This window comes from Xiphophorus maculatus, chromosome 18 (assembly GCF_002775205.1).
Source record: "Xiphophorus maculatus strain JP 163 A chromosome 18, X_maculatus-5.0-male, whole genome shotgun sequence".
NCBI lineage: Eukaryota > Metazoa > Chordata > Actinopteri > Cyprinodontiformes > Poeciliidae > Xiphophorus > Xiphophorus maculatus.
The window spans coordinates 7,396,340-7,418,337 of record NC_036460.1 but is presented as its reverse complement, the minus strand read 5'-3'; the positions used below and the strand labels follow the sequence as shown (position 1 = coordinate 7,418,337).

The window sequence follows — 21,998 nt, the reverse complement described above, 5'->3', positions numbered from 1 at the left end:
TGTATCATATTCTTAAGCCAATGGTTTACTTGTGTCTGAAGAAATAAAGCCTGATATTTTTCTAATTCAAATCTCAAATCATCTAAATATGTGAGTTGTGTGCTCTTGGATAAATTTTCCCCTCCACACTCAGCCTTTCAGACTTAATTAAGAGTTTCTATAAGGCCCTCTGCTGTCAGAAGACCACTTTTTTATTTCCATCTCTTTCCTAATTTAGCTGCCAGTCATTTTGGCTCATATCCAAAATACCCAATCTTTGTGAACTAATATCAGGCTTCTCCATCTGTGACCAATTAAAGCCCTTTTACACTGATGCCATCATATGTTAGCTGCTCTTCATGCATGCATAGCTGCAAAAGCAGGGGGTAAAGGGATCATTTCAGCTACCCTCATTACATTTCCTTCACGGGCATCATTTTATCCATGTCACGATGGCTTGACCCTGCGACCTGACACACTCTGCCTACTTTATAAAAAACGTGATTAGTAGTTCTGCCAGGAGAAAAGCAACTCCAACCTTAGTTTGAGGTCAGCAGCTAAATAGATCACTAAACCTCACCAGGGACTGTTCTGAACCTTTCCTTATAAAAACAAAATCCTCGCAGAGCAGCTGGTTCTGAGTTAAACAGAACTGGTCTGTAAATGATTATTTATCCAGTGGTGTATTTTTTTTCCAATAACAAATGTAAGCTGTCAATAAAAGCACAGCTGGGTAATGAAGTATTGATTTTCACAGCAGGATTTCACATAATACAGAGTTTTAAAAGAATGCATTGAAGAAAAAAAAACAACTTATTCTGCTTTATGTGTGCTTGGGTCAATTATATCAGAAGTGGCACAAGAAAAAAGCTGGTTTTAGTAAATTTTATAAAGTTTTGACATATTTGAACATAGATTCTGAAGGATTTGGATTGCATTTGAGTTTCCAGGAGTTCAACTTTACCTGTTCGAGTCAGAGCTTGACCCCTAGTGCATCTAACAATGTTGGGCACTACTATTGATAACTCAGCACAAGCACATAGTCTGGACTCATTCTGCAATCGTTTATCTGGACAGTTTCTTTTTTTAACTGGAATTTTTCACAAACAAGCAGAGAGAAAATATCTACCGACAGTTGTAAAGACAGAAATGCCTTGTTGATGTCAAAGGAGCAGGGGTAGATTGGTTCAAATAGATAGAAAAGTAACAGTACTTTAACAACCACTCACTGCCAAGGTAGGTAAACACGGCATAATAACTGAAACTGGACATTAATGGATTGAGAAAATGCTTCATGACCAGCTGCTTCTCCATTTCAGTTGTTACATTCAGAAAGCGTCATGAAACAGACATTTTCTTGTTGATTTAATAGTGTGGGTAAATTTCCTTGGCACACTTTTGGTCCCTTAATGCCATTTGCCATTCAGACACCACCTGAGTGTTGTAAATCATATTATTAATGGCTAATCCGAATGGCTACATCTAGCAAGATAGTGCAAAATGTCACAAAGCTTACACTATAGCAGACTTGTTTCTTGAACACAATGAGTGGGCAGCATTTAATTAATTGGCAAGTGTTGATGTCACTCTATCTCTAGAGTGACATCAATCAAATTAACATGTCGGGCTAGTAGCATTGAAGTACTTAGAATACTAAGAATACTAACATTTCACTGTTGCAAAATATATTCTTTAGTAAACGTTTGCCAGAGCTGAGGAATATACAGTATCAAGATGGCTCATGTTAAAAAAAATCACAGGAAAAAAAAAGTAAAGCAAATATGACTTCACTGTAATATAGTTTCATCAAATGTCATCATTGTAAATCTTAGTAATAACAGGACATACTTCCATGTATTTTTAGGAAATAAATATGGTGATCTGCCACCATCTAGTGGCCATACTGCGCAATGCAGTGACGTCCTTCGCTACGTCATACAATAACAAGGAAGTAGCGACCAAGCAATCGGCACCGTGGGTGCATGGGTAGATTTATTGTCACTGATTGATTTATAGTTGTGAAACTTTGACCTTGCATGAACAATAAGCATAAAGAAAATATTTTTAGTCTTTATTTTTTAATTTCTTGACCGTACAATAACTGGGTTTATGTCTGCTGTGTGTGTGGTTTTGTTGTTGTTGTGTAGTTCGGTGAAGTATCATGGAGAAATACTCCCACGTTAGAGTGATCGGGGAAGGGTCATTTGGTCGGGCTGTGTTGGTGCTATGCAGAAACACTCAGGATAAATATGTACTTAAGGAAATACAGCTGCCAAAGGTGGGTACGAGCATAATCTTCTAAATGTTAATTTACAATAGTATTCTATTGTAAATCCTATGTAATATATATTGGGATTTTTTCTTAACTTAGAAAAAAAGACTATGAACTCCTAATTCCTGCATGACGCTCAAAGGCGACTGTTGCATTAGTAAAATAGTTAAATAGTTTTCAGCTATAAAGAAAGTGACAGATTAAAGTATGTTTTAAGCAAAGGCAGATAACTGTTCATTTACAGGAGTTGGTCAATGTTTATTGTCGCATTTTACAGAACCAGTCCAAATTGCAAAGTTCAAGGAGGGAAGCCGTTCTACTGTCCAGAATGAAGCATCCCAATATTGTGGCTTTCAGGGAAGCATTTGAAGGTAATTTTAAACAGTACAATTACAATGATTTACAGCATATTAAAGTATATTTTTATATTTTATTGACTTTAATGTTTTTTTTATTCAAGTTGGATGCGTTATACCAACATATAGTAGTGGTTCTTACAATGTATGACAAACTAGAGCTGTGGATGGAGAAAATTTGACTTAATCAATTTTACGTCTGGATTTTAACTGACCTATCCTAACACAAACATGCTTTGATTTGAACTCTTACACTGTAGCTCCTGCTGTATGTTTTGGGTGGCTGTCCCAGTGGAAGGTGAACATAGGCTACGGTCTCAAAGTCTTTTGCAGCTTCTAACAAACTGAAGAAAATGTATTCAATCTCTTTATTGAGCTGGGGTTATAAAAGTTTCTGGCCCCTGGTCTAGACCATAAAATATAAATGAAACAGATCAAAGTTTGTGGTCGAACGGTACAAAATGTGAAAAAGTTCAAGGGTTGGGAATACTTTTTACTCCGAGCTGTGCAAATATCTTTGGATAAGATGAAAGGAAATGTAGTTGTGTGTTTCCAGGGGATGGCCTCTTGTGCATTGTTATGGAGTACTGCGATGGAGGAGATCTGCTTCAGAGGATCCAGCAGCAGAAATCCTCTCAATTCACTGTTGAAAATGTAGGTCGATTTCCCTGCAGCTGTTTTTTTTATTTTGTTTTTTTTTTTCGCTACTGATCTTATTTTTGTCCCCGTTCTAAAAATGTTTTCCTCTTCCCAGATCTTGAAGTGGTTCGCTCAGATGTGTGCAGGTGCAAAACATATTCATGATAAAAGGGTTTTGCACAGAGATTTAAAGTCCAAGGTAGAGTAGCATCAAAGTATGGATTAACATACGGGCTAAAGTGAATTGCTCAACCGTAACAGAGAAGAGTGCATGATCACCCTCTTGTGCATAATGTCATTTTGCCACAGCTGAATGCTCTTATGTTTTGCCTCATGTTAAATCACCACTTTGGTCTCATTTCCTGTCGCAGAACATTTTCCTGACTGATGATGGTTCAGTCAAGCTTGGGGACTTCGGCTCTGCTTGTGTTCTGAACAGGTGCTGCAGGAAAACACATTTAAATCGCCTCTTCAGGCTGATTTCTCATTGTTGCTTTCGCTGCTATATTTAAAAAGAATGACTGTGAATTTCTTGCAGCTCAAAAGCTTATGCTCAGGCATATGTTGGGACGCCGTATTATGTGGCACCAGAAATCTGGGACAACAAGCCGTACAACAACAAAAGGTACGCTGCAGCAGTTATACACCTAATTATGAATCATTTAATGATTGAAAATAATTTAACAGACAAACCAAACTGATTTGACTTTTGCAACAATAAATATATAAGTACTTATTAGTTGCTGAAAAACTCTTTATCTTTTTGGTTTGTCTTGTTGGTAACAATATGTTGCCAGACATAAAACCAGACTTCAATGATTTTCTTTATTTCTCTAATAAAAGTGTGGATGTTTCTTTTCTCTGTAGCCAGGAGGATGTCCATCTTTAAAAAAATATATAAAATTAAGTAACCTCAGAGTGCAGATTTCCAGTAGAACTTCATCCCCTTCCAGCGATAAGTTTTGCTGCTTAAAAGGATTTGTGGAGGAGTTGTTTTCAGAAGATTCTCTAAGCCCACGGTGGGCTTGCCTTTACGGATTCCTGCCAGTTTTTAACGTGCTTCTGCCTACAGATCAAAACATTGGCCTACATACAGATATCTGCACAAATTATGCAGCGATTAATCATAATTTGCACCACGTCCGGAAATCCTTCAGTTATTCAGTTGCAGTTTTACAATTGGAAACATAATCATTCATTCCTATATGTGATTTTCTTTTTAGAAACACCCCAGGCGTTGTTCTGGACGGGGGCATGATTTGGGAGGTCCAATGTGGAGTTTTGGTGGATGGAGAATTTGTCGCTTTTCTTGAATCACTGGTAGTTAAGGGTTGCACTCTTTGAGTGTGATTGTGTTGACTCGAAACCCACAAAAAATATATATATATTATTAAATTATTAAGCACTTTTTACTGTGCAACTATTATTCATTTAATCCAAAAAGAAACCCGTCAACAGATCAGTCCGAAACTGTATTAATGTAAAATCAACCAGGAAGGGCTGAGCTTTTTAAATATTGACGTTAGAAGTATTTTTTAACTGCAGATGCATCCTTTGCTACAAATAATCAATCATACACTGAATGCTATGTTGTTGTGTTCTGGGCAATAATATTTTTATTTTCTTGTCTAAAAAAAAAGAATCAAGTTATTTGCTTATTTGCTCTTTTTGAATGTTTTTCAAATATTGTATAAAAATAAGCTTAATAAGTTAGATGAAAAATCTGCTGAATTTAATGGTCGGAACAATTGATTAGCTAATTCATTAAGTCAGTGGTGCAAAAGGAGAGATATGTAATTTTATCCCTGACAGTGCAGGGCAGCGCTAAGCTGTCAGGACAGGACATGTAAAAAAAAAAAACAAAGAAAAACAAGGTGGAGCTTTGAAGCCAGGCTTAGTCTCAGTTTCCAGCTGAGCAGGAGTTATGTAACTCATGTAGTCTTGCTTCTTTCTGACTGTGCATGACAAATGTCTGGATTGAATGAATAAATCTGTCTTTTTGTATTCTGCAGTGACGTATGGTCGCTGGGCTGTGTCCTCTACGAGCTCTGCACCCTGCGACACCCGGTACTCGTCCTCCCATGTCCTGAGTTTTAACCGACTGGACCTCTGCTTAAATATTTATGAGTTACTGACTAAAATCAGCTAGATCAGCCTCATGTTGTCAGCTGAGTTCAATTATCTGCTGTGTTTGTGCGGCTCGGGTGTGGTTTGTTGTCTCTTCGACCCTTACTCTCATTTCCTGCGTTCAGTTCCAGGCGTCCAGCTGGAAGAGTTTGATCCTGAAGGTGTGCCGGGGCACGTACCCTCCGCTCCCCAACCACCTGCCTTACGAGCTGCACTACCTGATCAAGCACATGTTCAAGACTAATCCAAAAGACCGGCCGTCGGTGCACACAATCCTGACCTCTCACCGGATTTCCAGACTCCTGCGCTCTCATCTGCCCCCACAGGTGGAAACAAGACATACACTCTGGATCCAAAGTGATTTTACAGCTTGTCCTCTGACAGGAATGTCAAAATCAGTTGAAACTCTTACTCATGTTCCTCATCTGTGGAATCTGACAAGCCCATGTTGGTTCAGATGATGCTGGAGATTTTATTAGGCGTTGCACTTACTGCTCTGGTTTGAACCCTTTACAGGTTTCAGAGGAGGAGGAAGAAAAGAGGCGAACGGGTCGATGGAAGAAGGAAGAAGGGTGGAAAGTGGCCAATTTCCTGGGAGAGAAGAGTTTAATAAAAACATCAACAATTGAAGGTGGAAAGTTCAAAGCGCTTGATTTTAACGTGTCTTAGCAAAGCATTCCTAATCCTGGAACATTTTCACTTTTTTTAGGCTACTTCCACAAACTCAAGTGTATTTTATTGGGTTTCATGTCAACCATCAACATGAATTAGAGCAGAATTGTGAAGAGGAAGAAAAGGAATATGTGGAATTTAATAGTGTGATGTACAGTCACATTCCTTAAAACAGTGTTTGTAGTATTATAGAATAATTTTGTTAAATAATTCTTATAGATTTAAAATTAACAAAAACAAAACATGAAAATGGTAGTGAGATTTGGATTATTGATTAAAAATAATTTGAATATTATTTGGAGGGGGGTATAATAAAAAAATTTTGCACTTCACAATAGTTTGTTACTTTATTTTATATGTTCTATCACATGAATAACATTATTGCGATAGACGTTAATATTGTTGTGTGACTGTTTTTAAGTAATATGTTTTGATAATAGCATAATAATGCAAGTTTATGCTCTCAAACACCAATGAACCTTCATATTGCAAACACTTGGAACTGAAATCTATTTTTAATATCCAAAATCAAGCAACCACCAAAAGCAATAAAGGGACAATAAAAACCACATGCAACAGAAACCGTAAATAAAATGGATTATGGGGTCTCCAAACAAAATTGCCCTTTAAAAAATATTAATTAACTTATTGAGCTCATTTTACAATTCAATTAATTGATTAATTTCTTACTGCGACAGGCGTAGGTGAAGATTTACCTAAAAGCTGCTCTGAGAGCTCAGAACCAAGCTGTAGGAAGCAGTGGACGGCTGAGTCACCGAGTGCTGTGCTGCAGATGTTGGCCAACGTCAACCTGGTTTCATCAGACAGCATGGCTGCAGCTTGCCAGACCGGCTCCACCCATGAAAGTACGATATCGGCGGAATTTAATTTCCTGAGCTGTTCGAAAGAAAACTAGATCCCAGTGTTCCTTCCTTGTTGTTCCAGGTGACTCGGAGGCCAGCAGGCAGAGAAAGCAATGGGTGCGGGAACCTCCTGAGCGGCTTCTGGGCTTGCTGGAGAAGGCCCAGCTGAATAAAGCTTTCAGCACCTTTTTAATTCACAGAGGAGGTCAAGAGCACGCTTTAAGCATCTTATTTTGCCCTAAACATCCTCAGTGAAACATTTAAATCATTCCAGGTGGTGTAAAAGGTTGTATTTGATGCAGTTTTTTCCGTTTCCAGATGACAACCCACTGGTTGGGCCTCTCTCCCGGCATCAGGGTGATGACACTGATGGGCCTGAACTAGAACTAGTGGACGAGTACAGACTGCAGCCTCGCTCTGATGATGAGGACACGTAAGAACATTTGCTATTTTTCACACATTTTATGTTATAGTTATTCTGATGTGTCTTTCATTGCATATGTCACACGTACAAAGCGACGAATGCAGTTTGCATCCATCCAAGTGCTTAACAAGAAAATAAAAATATATTAAAAATGTACATTGAAGTTTTTTCTTCTTTAAAAAATATGCTAAAAAAAAATAAGTGTCATGAATTAGTCATAAGTTTAGATTTTTGAGTGAATCTTGGCCATTAAGCAGAAGGAAAAGCAGTATTTTTGTTAGTTTGACAGATAAAATCACAATAAAATACACTGAAGCTGTAACATCAATATTTTTGTAAAGCACTCCATGTTGCTTTTTGTGCCACATTAGGAGGTTAATGTACAGTCATATTAGGAACCAAGAGGTTTCACAAAATGTTCTTGTAGAGAGAACAATCTCAAATATAAACAGTCAATAAGAAGCAGCTCAGTTAGGGATGTTCTGCTTCCCGAATAGCTTCGCCAAGTCTCCAAAATCAGCCCAAATAATTTAACATTTATCCATAATATTCCTAGGCAAGGTAATGCTGCGTTCCAGTTAGCTGGGAACTCTGAGCTGTGTTTGACGTCAAACCTGAGGTTCCAGTTAAGAAGTCTGAATTTCAACCTGGCAACGCCCAGAAGCATTGTTTGCAATAGCTCTAATAAACATAATGTTAAGCTTTACTTTCCATAGCAAACACCTCTTTTAATCTGTGCAGTGCAAATGTAACATACATTTCTGATGCACTTACATCTGTGTCTTGTAAACTAAACATGTTTCCACCACATTTGACTACTGTTGATATGAGGAGCAGCCACGCTGAAATGCAAAGTCGACTTTACACGTCGTGACTTGGGGTGGTCAGAGTGGCTGCCATTTTCTGAGTGGGAAATCCAACTTGAAAGGACATTCCAGTTGATTTTTTTTAAATTTCCCAGTTCTGTTGGAACACAGCATAAGCCCCTGGAAAGCAACCAATTTAAATAAACTTTGCTAACTATGACAACAAGAGTGTTTATGCAAATTTCTTATTAATGGCTTCAAAAGAGTTTGATTAAAATGAAACTTAATATTAGTGGTAGTACCTTCTACACACAATTCTAGTTTTAGAATTTCAAGTTGTTTGTTGTATGATCATTCTACCCTGAAACAAAAACCGAAGTTATCCTTAAAAACCCAAGTATCACATATAAAGTCCAATAATGAAGCTTCAGATGGTCATAAATACAAAGAAATACCCAAAATGTGAACATTTCCTGTACATTTTTATGGATATGTTGGACTTTTCGTATATTTCTGAGCCAGTCTGTGTAAAAATAAACAGTTCAGACACTGAATATTGATGTGGACAGAGTGAGCTTTCTGAGTACCTGCAGAATGCCTGGAATGTGTTAGCTTTGTATCGTTTCTATAAAACAGCTCTCCTATGAAAACACTGTTAAAATTCATTGTATTGTGTATTCTGTCCACACAGGGACTTTGAGGAAGAATCTCCTTGTGACTGGGTGGATGAAGTTGAGAAAATATTTTCGGAACACTAAAGCCCCGTTCCTTCAGACCTCAAACAGAAAACACTAACTTTTCAAACGTGCCAAACTTTCTTTCTTTTTTTTCTACAACGTTAGTTTGGGAAAAGAAGTAACTTTGAACATGTGAGTGAAATAATCGTGTATGTAAATGTTTGTTTTCTGTGAGGTGTGTGTGGTTTTCTTTTTTTAACCGAGTGGAACATTTGCTCCGGGCGTTTTGGGACGTCGGTGATAAGATTCCCAGAAGACTGAAGGCTGTCTCAGAAGCTGCTCCTTGGGAAATCAGGAAATATTAAGACCCACAGAAGCCCATTTCCTCAGATATCAAAAGTAGACTAAACATGTCTTGTCTTTAATATTATTTGACTTTCACGCTCTTGAATTAAACCTAACATTGTACACATCTGGCACTTTTGTCTGTTGCTTTGTTTTATTTATGTTGTTGCAGATGGGTTGGGGTTTTGTTCTTCCTTCATTAAATGTTGATCTCACACCACTAGGTGGTGTTAAAGCTGCTGCCTGGACTTGGATTGAATCGAAGTTATAAAGAATATCTTAAGCTGAATTAAACATAAATGCTTATTCTCGTTAAATGGGAGATTAAGAAAGAGCCGTCCTAGTGGGAAATGAATTTAGTTTTCCAATTTAAAAGCTTGACATTGTGGAAGAAAAGAGAACAATAGAAAAACCACAAGTTTGACAACAAACAAAGCCAAGCCCAAGCCTCGCCCAAGACGTTTTGGGTTCACCAGGATATAGACTAAACTATAAAGAGGCTGATTCACCAACAGTCACTCCAGAGATGAATTATCCTGGTTGCCAAAGTTTATCCGGAGAAGGAAACCTCCTACTCCATGACAGGAGTTTCCTCGCCATGAGTGTTTCAGCCTGCCTGGGAATATTTTTTTTTTTTTCTAATAAGGAAGCTGAGTGATGCAGCTCTGCGCTTATCTTGAACTCACAAAAAATCCACATCCAGAGTTTACAGTCCAGCCCCCTCCCTGTTTTTTGACATTTTTTTTCATGTCCCCCTCTAACTCCCTCAAAGAATGCTCATGTTCAGTGAAGATACAGATAAAATGGAGCTGCAAAGTTGGCTTATAGTGCCACCAAGTTCTGTGTCCTGCAGATAGGAGGGTCTCCCATCAGTGGTCGAGATGTATTTTAACCGTGTCCTCACAACTCACCATATGACATGAATAACTTTCCTCTTTGTGGTCTCAGACCTTCAGTCATTTTCTAGTAGGAAATGAAAAAAGTACCTCTCAAAAGATAATAAAACATTGTAAAAGCTGTATAAATTTGGAAAGTAAATATCCTTTATCTGTTTTATTTATATTTTAATGAAAAATGACATGTCAAAAATTATTTATGCCCTTCTCGGAGGTCAGTGGTAACAATGTTAATGGCATTACAGCATTCAAACATAGTTAGTAGTTGCTGAGTATGTTTATACTAGTATTTTTAGTTGATTTTTTTGGTTTGTTTTGTTGTAAGGCCTCCTTGCCATTACCATAATCTCCCTGCATGGACCATCAATGAAGTTTACATCAGGACTCTGACTTCCAGTAATAAGAAATATCTTGGTAGAAAAATCCCACATTGAGAAATGATTGTCTCAGTCAAAATCACATTGGCTACAAGTTAGGTTACTGTTTATAAATGCTCTAAAAGCCACTAATATTAGTTTGTCTCCATTATAAATATGACATAATACATGCTACCCATCCATCCATTGGCTGTACCTACTTACAATGCAAGGTCGTAGGGGGTGCTTAGTGCTATTCAACTAAGGGTAATTTGTGTTCATCATAAGTCAAAAAATGCATAAAATAAGTAGATGTTCTCTGTCCTTTGTTAATGTTGGAGACTAAAAAAGAACCACAGAGAAGGCTCAAAAAGGAACCATTTCACCACCAGCAGCAGCCTATCTGGTTGAAAAAAGGCAGAAATGATCCAAGCTTTCCTGCCAAGTTCTGACCTGAATCCACCTGAAACTCATCAGATCCGACTTCAGCAAAATAAACGTTACTGAACAATAATTCAGTAACGTTTTCACAATAATTCACTGTTGCTTTCTACACATCGTTCCCAGGGTACTAACAACTGTGATGGACTTGCATGTTTACATTCCCCAAAATATGTTTCAGGAACAGCATTATTTTGTAATCAGGAATGCTGCTAATGCTGAAAATGACACATGCACGAAATAACTTTGTAAAGTAAAGAAGAGTTAATAAAAATGTAAAGTTGGCTTCAATCTTTGGTCACAGTAACTTCTGAACAAGAGAAGAGCAGCAAACATGATGCTAGCCTTCTCATTGCCTTTCGACGCACTTCCTCTTGATTCTCATCTCCTTTCATTTCTGTTTCTGAGAATTCTCCCATTCACCTCCATATCTCCATTTGAATTTCAGCCAAAAAGGAAAAGTTACCAACAATGGCATCAATTTATTCAAATTCTAGTAGGCCTACATAGGGTTTTACTTTGGCAATGGCAGCAGAGGAAGTGAATGAAGCCATTGAGCAATTCAAGTTGGAGCAAAAGAAATGCTTAATACATTTTATTGCTGGCAAAGATGTCGCTACCCTACTCCCCACAGGTTTGTTTACAGGACTTGTAATTTGAGGTAAGCTTCATTGAGCTGGCACTTTACATGCATCATGGACAAACGCTAAAAACCAGGTAAAATCAGATCCAATCTTTTAAGACTATCCACACCAAAGAAAGTAGAACAAGGGCTGGTTTTTACCAGGCTAAGCTGATACAGACCAGGTGCAAGACAAACCAAAACAGCTGCACATCTGACAGATATTAGTTTGCATGTGACATATAAAATTCTTTAGTTTTACTTGATTTTTACAATTTAGGTACTTAAAAAAACTTGTAATATACTAAGCAGTTCGTGTAGATCAGAGGAACATTGCCTTTGTAGTTTGCTAATATTTATGTGTTTTTCTCCTCCTCTTTTGACTTTGAGCCTAAAAAGTACTGAAAGCTTGTAAAAAATTTCTCTGCAAAATGTGGAGCGAAAAGGCTTCCTCTTGCAGGAAGGATGTTGAGTTATGTCTGGCGTATGTCATAAACGAGCCATGTCTGGGGATGAAATCCATCTGTTTATCACTTACACTCCTACTCTCTCAACAAGTGGGGCTTTGGACACAAAAGAGGAAGCACAATTTAAGCATGTCTGCTTATTATTATAACTAATACTGTGTTTAGAGCAGAAGAGGCATGCTTAAACCTGCAGCTGTGTTTGCTGACAAAAGCGAGCAAAAACACTACAATGCCTCAGAGATGTTCCACGAGTTTAATCTGTTGACATGAGAGAAATCCGTAAACCTGAACCACTAGCTGTGGTTTAGCATTTCCTTTTCAGTATTTGTTGCTCTGAAATGTGTTACATCTTGTGTTTTGGCGTGGACACTTGTGTCATGGTGAAATCGTATTTTACTTGGCCGCTTAATCTTAAGCGAGTCACTTATTCTTTTCCTGCTAGTTCTGGTGACCTGATAGCAGACAATCAAGAAACATCCTCTCTTATCAAACGATGCACTAAAGGACCCCTCATTTTGTCTATCTGGCAGCTCGGCTGCACACGTCGCCCTCTCAGCTGCTGTCATTACTATTGATGAAATGTTGGTGCTGGCTATCAGCAGCAATCTCTATTCCCCTTTTGTCTCTGTTTTTGCTCCTGCTTTCAATTGTCCCGAGTTTCACTCAGGAAGAGCTCTACAGATGCAAGATGACCCAATGATCTCTGTCTGGCTACTGATGCTTGGAAAGCTGTTTTTCAATCAGAACGCTCCGTTGCCTCTGCAACCCTTTTGTTTTAGTTTGCTTGGACAAATGTGGATCTATTTTTATGCTGTATTTTCATTTTCGGTTAATATTTACGGCTTTACTGGTAGCTTGCAGACAGTGAGAACCTTGAACATGAATCACGCGTTAAGGAGAAGTGCTGTCTGTTCTTGATGGGGAGCAGCTCTTCCTGTTAATAACAAAGCACTTTGGCGCTGCTTGGGAGTCTCTTTTCAACTATAAATACGAGAGCCGTCATTGTTATGATTATTTCTAGCGCATTGCAGCGACCCTCCATTGTGTGCTCGCCACTGTTTTGATGCTGTGCCACACAATAGAAATTGGCGTGGCCAAGAGGGTTTTGGTTTGGTGGAACAATTTACTAGTGGCTAAAAGATCATGAACAGTTAAATTTGGATATGGGTGATTATATGAAATGGGATGCAGTTAGACTTGTTTAAAACTCAATTATTTTTAGAGCAAAAATTTGTATGGTCCTGATGAGCTGTCCGACCTTTAGTTCTGCTGCCATGTCTCTTTGTCATCCTTCCTTATTTAGACAATTATAGAACCACTATGCACAAGGACCATAGATAGAATGGCAATCCTGAGGAAAAAAATGGCAATTACAAATAATAAAAAGCAATGTGAGCACATATAAAGTTTTTATGTTGGCTTATAGCATAAGTAAAGCTGCTAGAAAAGTGTGAAGACGTCATATACATACAGTATATTTCCATGGAGGTTTTTTAGCTTAAAGAAGTACATAGTCATGGATTGAATTGTCAATTCAAAGTTCAGTCTGAATGACTGAGTTATTTTGTAAAGAGGAATCTGTAAAAATGTGGAAAGCTGTTAAAGACATACCATTAAAGATCTGCAGCTGTAATTAGAGCGAAGATTGGTTCTACAAAGTACTGATTTAGGGAGGCTGAATATAGAGTCATGCATGTGACCATTTCTGAAAACCATGCATCATTTACCTTTAACTTCTTACAGCTACACTGTTCTACACTATATCCCAATAAAATACATTAATATTTGAGGTTGAAATTGGGAAAAAAATCAAGAAAGCCACTTTATTTTTGGACATTTACTTGTTCTGAGTCATACGTTTTATTACTGATACAGTACATTTAACTAGAAGGAACCTGCCACTTAGCCTAAGAACAAAATGGAGAATGAACACAGCTGTGAAAATAAGGGATTTGAAAAAAAAAAATACAGACTCATTTAACTCAAAGGCGTGTTTATTTTTGTATCGCAGGGATGCAGAAGCAAACATACTCAACTGGTAATCTTCTGCAAGCCTCTCCAGGATGTCCTTAATGGACACACCTTAACAGGTAGAGCAACAGCAAACAACACACCGGGAGGCAAAGACGACAATAAATTAGAATATTACTAAAAGGTTAATTTATTCCCATAACTCACCATGTGAAACAATACAGGTTGTTGTTTTTAAAATGTATTTTGAATCTAATAAACAAGCCTTATTGTAATGTTTGGACTGCACATTACCTAGAGATAGCAAAGTCAACAGAGACTCAACAGGGTTTAACTGTGAAAAGTAAGTGTAGAGAAAAATCCCAACACTTAACTTGCAATGAAGCATTTTGTTGATGGCTATTAAATTATTAGTAATTTTATCTTAAGGCCTCATTGCCCACATTTCTTTAAATTGGCTGAGCTATTCATGTGGGACAACAAATGTAATGCTCCTTTTTTCTACATATGTAGTGAGAATTATTTTCTCTACATGAAAATTATTTTTCTGTGATGCAGTTCTAATTCTGGCAATGAAATCGACCTGCAGCATAATGCTGCCACCACCTTGCTTGACAGTTGGTATATTTGAAAGCCTCACCTTGACTCCTCCAAACATACATGTTCTAATTATTGTGAAAATGCTGAATTTTTGTCTTATCTTACCAAACCTTTTGCAGAAAACGTTTGGATTCTCTAGCTGCAAATTTCCGTCAAGCTTGAAGGCATACATTTTGGAGTGTGGATTCCTATCTTCCTCTGTTTGCAGTAGTGACACTGACACTTGTACCTTGATAACTACTGGATTGCTTAAACAACACAGTTTGGGCCAGATGGTTGAAACCATTATCCAGCAAGAATAGAGTTATAGCAGAAAGTTGTTGATAGAATATAAAAGCTAAGCTTGTGGTTTCTTTGTAAAACTTTTTTTCAAATATGCATGGGTGCATTAGAGCTGTATTTACCCCCCAAAAATGAAAATAAACTTAAACTAGTACCCTCACTTCCTTTTTTTTCTTTTTTTTTTAAAAAAACATTGAGGCTCTTTGCCGGATCATCAGCCTACTCTGAGAAATGTACTACTGAAATGTACAAGTGGGTGTAAATTTCTCACCTCCATCTTGTATTTTTTGCAGCATCCAATATAGCAGCTCAAGTGTTGCCTCATTTCCTGTTTCACTGAAGTACAAGTGATGTTCGATTAAATTGGTCTGTGACCTGAGAGAACCTGTAGGGCAGTCTTCCCCAACCCCCGGGCCACGGATCGGTACCGGTCCGTGGACCAATTGGTACCGGGCCGCACAAGAAATAATTAAATATTTCCGTTTTATATATTATCTGAGTCTGGAGGATCTTTTATTTTATAAATCTTGTAACTGGATTCTCTCGGTTGCGTGCCAACATTGAGCCCACAAGTAGCAAAATGAGTAAGAAACATATCAGATGTCTTTGGGAAGTTTCTTTGCAAAAGGGAAAAGGCCCAGAGACATGAGAATGGATTTATCCAGGTAGGTTATTCCCACATCCCATGCCCGCTCTGCTTGATATGCGGCGACCGGCTCGCAAATGAGACAACGAAGTTTCAAACTGCTTCGCCAAATAGAGACCAAGCACCCTGCGCATAAACAACACTTCGTGTGTCATTGTCTCTCATCACTTCCAGATGGGTCCGTCTCCTTGCAGAGAGACGAGCTCAGGGCTCCCACTGATTTGTTGTTATCGTGAGTTCAAATTTTCATCAAAGTAAAATGTTCGTTTTTGTGGCGTATCTGTATCTTATTTTTGAAGGGATGTGTAAACGTTACCATAGCAACCAGAGTCAGAGAGCTAGGGCAGTGGTCCAGACGAGAGGAGAGGAATAGAGCTTGAGTTTTAAGTCTGATTCACACGACACGATTTAAGAATTGTCGGCCGATTTTCAAAATCTCTGCGCCAAGAACACAGAGCTGATAAAAATACAACAGGTTCGGTGGATTGGTGTCCAGCAACACTCCACACACGAACAGATTCCACTCACGAACATCTCGATTTCAGAAGAAAATCCCATAAAACCCCCAACATACCATAAGTGAATTTAGAATAAATACGGATGACGATGTAGAAGCAATAGAAGCAGTGGACTCATTTTAAGCGAGCTAGTGTCAGAGTCAAGCCCTGACTGAATTAATAGCCTTATCGTTATAACTATATCATGTCAAATGATAATTGCTGAAAAGTTACCGGGTTTATCAACTGCGGTACCAGCTTTGCTTCCAGTTCCTCTCATTATCATTTCTGTTGATATTCCTTGTGTGAATATCATCACCTATGTCCACCTGTCAAGGTTGTGGCTTGTCAGCTGTTTGGGATTCCCCTCCGTGCTTACATCACAGCGCTTTCTGATTGGCTACCTGTCACATTCAACAGCCTGAGTTCTCGCTCCCAGTCAGGGAAAGCCCCACACGCTGTGATAAAAGGGCCAAGACAATCCAACATGTTAAATATGCTGGATTTTAGATCGGAGCACACCACACAGGCAGGATGACCGCTCCCCGGTGATAAAAAAAAAGTTGGGGACCACTGCTGTAGGGTAAAGCTGTCTAATATAGTTGACATCACTGTACATGTTTTTGTTTTGTTTTGTTTTTTCCACCTCTTGTCAGTGCTTTGTTCAGACATAATGCTGCTTCCTATTTATTTAGGCCCGAGCAGCAAAGCGCTGCGAAGGCCTATTGTATCTGTACTGTTTCTTCTTATTCTTATGATTATGCCCCCTCTCTTTGGGCACCTTTTTGGGGGCTTTATCATATTCAAAAACTCACCAAAGTTGGCGGTCGCGACTAGGCGGTTTAAAAATTTTGAATTTTAAGGTCTTCGCAAAAATCGCAAAAAAAAATGGCTCAACGGCACCACCTAGCAATTTTCAAGAGACGCATTGCTATTCACTTACTTCGTCGTAGAGACTTGAAATTCGGTACAGTTGTAGAGCTCACCAAGACGCTCAGAATTTAGTAATGTCATAGTGCAAGTATCACAGGAAGTCGGCCATTTTGGATTGAAAGTCCAATTTTGATCCCATTTTGGCCGTTTACAGCCTTCGTATTTGATTGAACTCCTCCTAGGGATTTCGATTGATCGGCTTCAAACTCGGTCAGTCTGATCATAAGGCATGGCCAATTAAAAGTTATCAAAACGGTGAGTGTATGAGCATGCTGATGGGGGATTACCAGGGGTCAAAGTTCACCTAACCGCCATGAAACACGAAACTGTTATATATCCTGCACAGAAACACAAAGAGATACCAAACTTTCCGTGATTGATCGCCATTGGGTGTCCTACAATATCCAATGGTCAAATGATGACATCAGTTAGGCCACGCCCCCTGACAACAGGAAGTCTCATATTTTACTGTGAACGGTCGATAGCTTCTGCACCAAACTTTGCATGAGTGATCCTGGTGGGATGCCTGACCATCCTATATCATCATATTATGACGTCATCTAAGCCCCGCCCCCTCAGAACAGGAAGTGTCATATTTTACTGTGAACGGTCGATAGCTTCTGCAGTGGCGAGCAGGCTGCGGCTCTGGAAACTGTGCGAGAGCTTCTGCGGTGGCTGGAGCCCCTGCGGTGGCCAATAGGCCAGAGCGGCGCTGAGCTGCGAGGGCCGCACGAGGCTGCTCGCAGCTTTAATTTTATTTAATTTTTGTTTTGTTTTCAGGAAGAAACAATTGTCCAGAATAGGGTTATTTAAATTCCAGTGAATAATGCGGCTCCTAATTTAGTTTTCCTTCCAGACCCACAGCTAACCGCCGAGGCACCACAAAATTAATCTAATTGAGTCAGTGTGTTGTGACAACATAACTGCTGATACAAGCCAGGCTGCTGCATTAAACCAGACAAAAAGCAAGGATCAGTGTGTGGTCAGTAGTAAACAAATGCATTAGTCCTGCCTCTTCCTCTGCTCATTTCACTGTAGTGCTGTTTAACTGGTGCCAAGACAAATAAAAACAAATTTTAGACAGCAGTATAACACTGCTCTCGATTCTTCCTCACACAAAGGTGATATTATTATAACTTATAGTCTAGAAGCAAATTCAGCACCTTATGAACCTTTTTCATTCAGCCATGGTATAACTACAAAGCTGATTGAGTGTGTGTTGGACCAAAACAAAATGGTGCATAATTTTGATGTGGAAGGAAAATTATAATGCCTTTAAAAAAGCTTTAAAAAATGTTTGTTACAAAATGTATTTGACTGACATAGGGCTGAAATTATTAATCAGATTAATAGTGACAAATTGAATATTTAAATAATCAAAAACTCTTAAACATGTAGCTCAAAATATACCCATTTGTTAGAACAGCCTGGTCAAAGCCCAAACTAGATTTTAGTATTAGTTCTAGAAACTTCCTGTTAAAATTGTTTTCCCCATCCAGTTTGACTAAACTTAAATTGCTATGCGAAAAAAGAAAGACAGGAAACTTAAGTCGCTAAATGTGCAACATTTCACAGTATTTTACTTGGGGGGTTGTAATCCTGTGTTTTCCTTTTATCTATTTAGCTAGTTGCAAAGCTAATGCTAAAGGAAATGACATATTAGGAAAAGCCTCGTAAGCTAAGGGAAAAGGATATGACACACTAGGGAACGCCATCTTTAGGGGATAGCTGAGACAGAGGCTAACAAAGGAAGTTACCAACTCCTGCTTGTTGCCATTTTGTCCTGCTAACTCCTAAAGGTAGCAAGAGGAATGGACCAGCTGTATTTTAGTATTAATAAATAGAATTTATGAATTCAACTCATTGACTCTTCTTTGACCTTATACATCAAGAACTTAGCATCCAGAATGGATAGATTCTCCACAGGGTATCAGAATAAAAGAGGCAAATAAAATGATATATTTGTTTTTCTTCACAATTATCCTCTACTTTGTGTTAGCCTCACCTACAATCCCTATCAACAATGGTGTTTGTGATTTTGATATTAAAAAACAAGCTTAAACATAAGGCAGTATGAACATCTTTTCAAGGCAGAGTGTGCCCGAAAGAGCAGACAAGAACTGAAGAAAAATGTTATCTAGTTTGTTTTGGCACACTTTTAATCACATATTTTTCATATTTGCACTGTGGACAGCTGGATATAAAACAGACCCCTGTCTCTGAAACATAAAGTTCTCAAGAGCAACGTTATAAACTAGGCAGGAGGTTCAAAACCTCTCCCCTAATGTGATATCCTTGTAAAACACCCTTACAGGATGTCCATTATGTATTTTTGTGACACTCTGATTTCAGGCTCTGGCTCTGCTTGAATTCTTTTGGCTTTATCTGTCTGTTCCATGGGGGCTAATTGTGGGGTTTGTTTTGGAGCGGTGCTGATAACCTCGGGGCTATCGATGAGCTGTGTCCTTCCCACCTTGAGGCCAAAATGTTAGGGGGTTGCCTTTCCAGGATCCTGGTTCAAAAGGACATGGAGACTTGAGGCAATTATTTATTGGGTACCCTTTCCCCTCTTCAACAGGAACTTACAGTGCTAAATGACATGATCATATCTCTAAAAAAAAAAAATTAGATTCTCTGGAAAATGTCGGCTGACATTTTCAAAAATAGTTGAGAAGGTGTTATCAACTATTTTTGTGGCACCATGTAGGAGGCTTGATTCTGCCGGGGAAGAGAGGGAAAGTGTTGAGAGCTCTTACGAGACTCTGTGGACATTCCTAATGGAGGACAGGCTGACCCAAAGGCTTTTATGGCTGTGCTGTGGAGGGTGTCTTTGGTATTTTCTAAAGTGTGTGCTGTAGGATTATAATGGTCTCTAGGAGAAACTGCTCTAAAACAAGAAGGTTGAACAGAAGCTTTAATTATATAGTCCTGACCAGAGGTTTCAAAACAAACTTTACTGTTTCTGCAATATTGGTTCTTCTTTGCAGATATTCCTATGGTATACTGAGGTGAAGTATAGACAGGCTCGAACTTTCTTAATTAAGAAATATATAAAGTTTATGCAAAGACTTAATTTTCAAAAGTGTCAAAAGAGAAAAAAAGAAATCAAGATGTCTGAAATTTGACCTGACATACAAGATGAAATCCTGATCAGTGTTGACTCATTCTTAATTCATCAATGTTTGGAGTTTGTCTGAGTTTGAGGATTGACCATTGTTGGAATTAAGATTTTTAGATTTTCCAGGATTCTCAGACAAACCTTCAATCTTTTTGTCCCTGAGATGCCTTTGTATTATGAATGGATGCTTCATTATGCTAAAAAAACATCACTGGATTGCTGGGAATTATCAATTATTTCATTCACAACACATACACACTATGCATCATTTTTTAAAGGATCCTTCACTGCTGGCATGACTCATGGTAGTGTTGAGCTTTTTTATTTTTCCCAGATGTTCCAAACAGTTTGAAAGAGCTTAACTGGAGAAAATACCTGAATCCCAGTCCTCTGCACTCCAGAGGACTTCTGTAAGAAATGCTTTTCTTACAGATAAGTGGCTTCTTCTGCACTGCTGGCAATCATCTTCATCGAATCATCTCAATCAGACAATGCTGACACTTACTATACTTTGTCTACAGCAGTTAAACATCTTTATTGTCTGATGGGGCTAAAATAATGCAAAAATACTTTTTTGTATGGTAATGATAGTTTTCAATGCAAATTGGTACCATAAAAACTCAACCTGCAAAGTTAGGGAAAACCTAAATTTCTCAGTCTCGAAACTTTCACCTTACACTGAAATAAGTTATATATTTAGCTATGAATGTGCCAATTTTAAAAAGCCAACATAAAAAGTTTACAGTTTAATTTTACAGTGTTATCTCTTTTTTAGAAGAATTAAAAATGAGAACTAAATGGGATTTTAATGTGGCTATTTTCTAGGGGTGCTAAGATACTGCGTCACTACAAACCTCTCATTTTTCGTGAAATGTCAGTTTCACTTCTGGTCTGTTCTGTCTGATTAAGCTACTGGAAAGGATTAGTGTCTTCAAAATGCTCAGCCTCACTCTAAACCCTCTGAAGGAGGAGTTCACAACATCAAAAAGCCTAACTTGTATCATCAAGCTGAACACACCCAGTTCTATTTTTTTATGCTTCTTTAAAAGCCTCTGTGAAACCATACTGAGTCAGACTCAAACAGTCGTTGCCAAGAGAAAAAGATTAGATGTACTATTATACAGTGTGTTACACAGAGGCAGTATATTGATGGTATAAAAAAAACAGTAGTTTGTGATATTATATTAATGCAGCAGTTTCTTCATTTAAGATCCCTTCTAAAGTGAAAGCTAAATGCGTTGAAAAGAACAACCTCTAGCCCAGCAGGTTCCCACAGGGGTTGGCATTAGGTCCACTGCAATTTTCTCTGTACTTGGCCATTAAAGGCACCCTTAAAGACGTTTTTTAGTCTCTTGGGGCTTCCTTTCCTTTCTTTTTCGATGCTTTACTGCTGTGTAAGCCTGATGCAGTACTCTTGTTTCTGGCACAGCTTCAGACAATGGGTGTGGCATGTCCTACGCACGCACAGGTTTGGTGATGTGGTGGTGATTTTGGGTGTGGGAGTGGCCATCCCCCTTGGTTTGGTGTTGCTTCAGCAGGATGATGAGTTTCTGGTTGGTGGTCTGAGGTTCTGAGGCCAACTGTGGTCTTTGGGGATATGTTCGGTTGTAGACAACTTCCTTTTAGATCCTCTGGGACAATTTCACCAGACAGAATGGTGCAATTTCACTAATTTGGCATGCGTATTTATGCAAAATGCAGTCTGAATTTCATGAAGTCAAACAGGCGTTGCATTTCATATGCCCTGCATTAAATGCCAAAACAAGACATGTGAAAAATAAAGATACAACCCAAAGGGGGTATTTTTTTTTGTGTGTGTGGGCTTGTATATGTGTGTGCAGCACTATAAATATTTATCAGCTTTATTGACTTCAATTTATTGATATCATAATATCAATAAACCTCAAAAAAGTCAATTTTACATCATATGTCCTCCCCCCTTTTAGTCAACAAACTTGTTTCTAACACCATTAAGAGAGCATTGTGGAAGTGAAAAAATCATTCCGCAA

General features: G+C 38.4%; 1 protein-coding gene across 3 annotated transcripts; it reads left to right on the top strand.

The window, feature by feature from the left end:
- Positions 1 to 1,909: 1,909 nt before the first annotated feature.
- On the top strand, positions 1,910 to 9,292 carry nek3 (NIMA related kinase 3). 3 transcript variants are annotated; one of them, XM_005796884.3, is made up of 14 exons: positions 1,910 to 1,965; positions 2,127 to 2,257; positions 2,529 to 2,622; positions 3,164 to 3,261; positions 3,362 to 3,445; positions 3,618 to 3,685; positions 3,785 to 3,871; positions 5,259 to 5,313; positions 5,499 to 5,699; positions 5,890 to 6,004; positions 6,744 to 6,911; positions 6,991 to 7,113; positions 7,227 to 7,341; positions 8,830 to 9,292. In XM_005796884.3, exons 2-14 carry the CDS (start codon positions 2,141 to 2,143, stop codon positions 8,894 to 8,896), a joined length of 1,392 nt encoding a protein of 463 aa, XP_005796941.2. In that variant the 5' UTR covers positions 1,910 to 1,965; positions 2,127 to 2,140; the 3' UTR covers positions 8,897 to 9,292. The 3 variants fall into 3 exon arrangements, with proteins under 3 accessions (XP_005796941.2, XP_023206522.1, XP_023206523.1); XM_023350754.1 differs by having other exon boundaries at positions 1,935 to 1,953; XM_023350755.1 differs by lacking the exons at positions 1,910 to 1,965; positions 2,127 to 2,257 and having other exon boundaries at positions 2,536 to 2,622; positions 3,150 to 3,261.
- The last annotated feature ends 12,706 nt before the right edge of the window (positions 9,293 to 21,998 follow it).

Coding starts and splice junctions, on each gene's coding strand:
- nek3 (XM_005796884.3), top strand. CDS start 2,141: ATGGAGAAATACTCCCACGTTAGAGTGATCGGGGAAGGGTCATTTGGT. Junction 6,005..6,743: donor AAAAACATCAACAATTGAAG/GTGGAAAGTTCA, acceptor TTACTGCGACAG/GCGTAGGTGAAGATTTACCT. Junction 7,342..8,829: donor CGCTCTGATGATGAGGACAC/GTAAGAACATTT, acceptor CTGTCCACACAG/GGACTTTGAGGAAGAATCTC.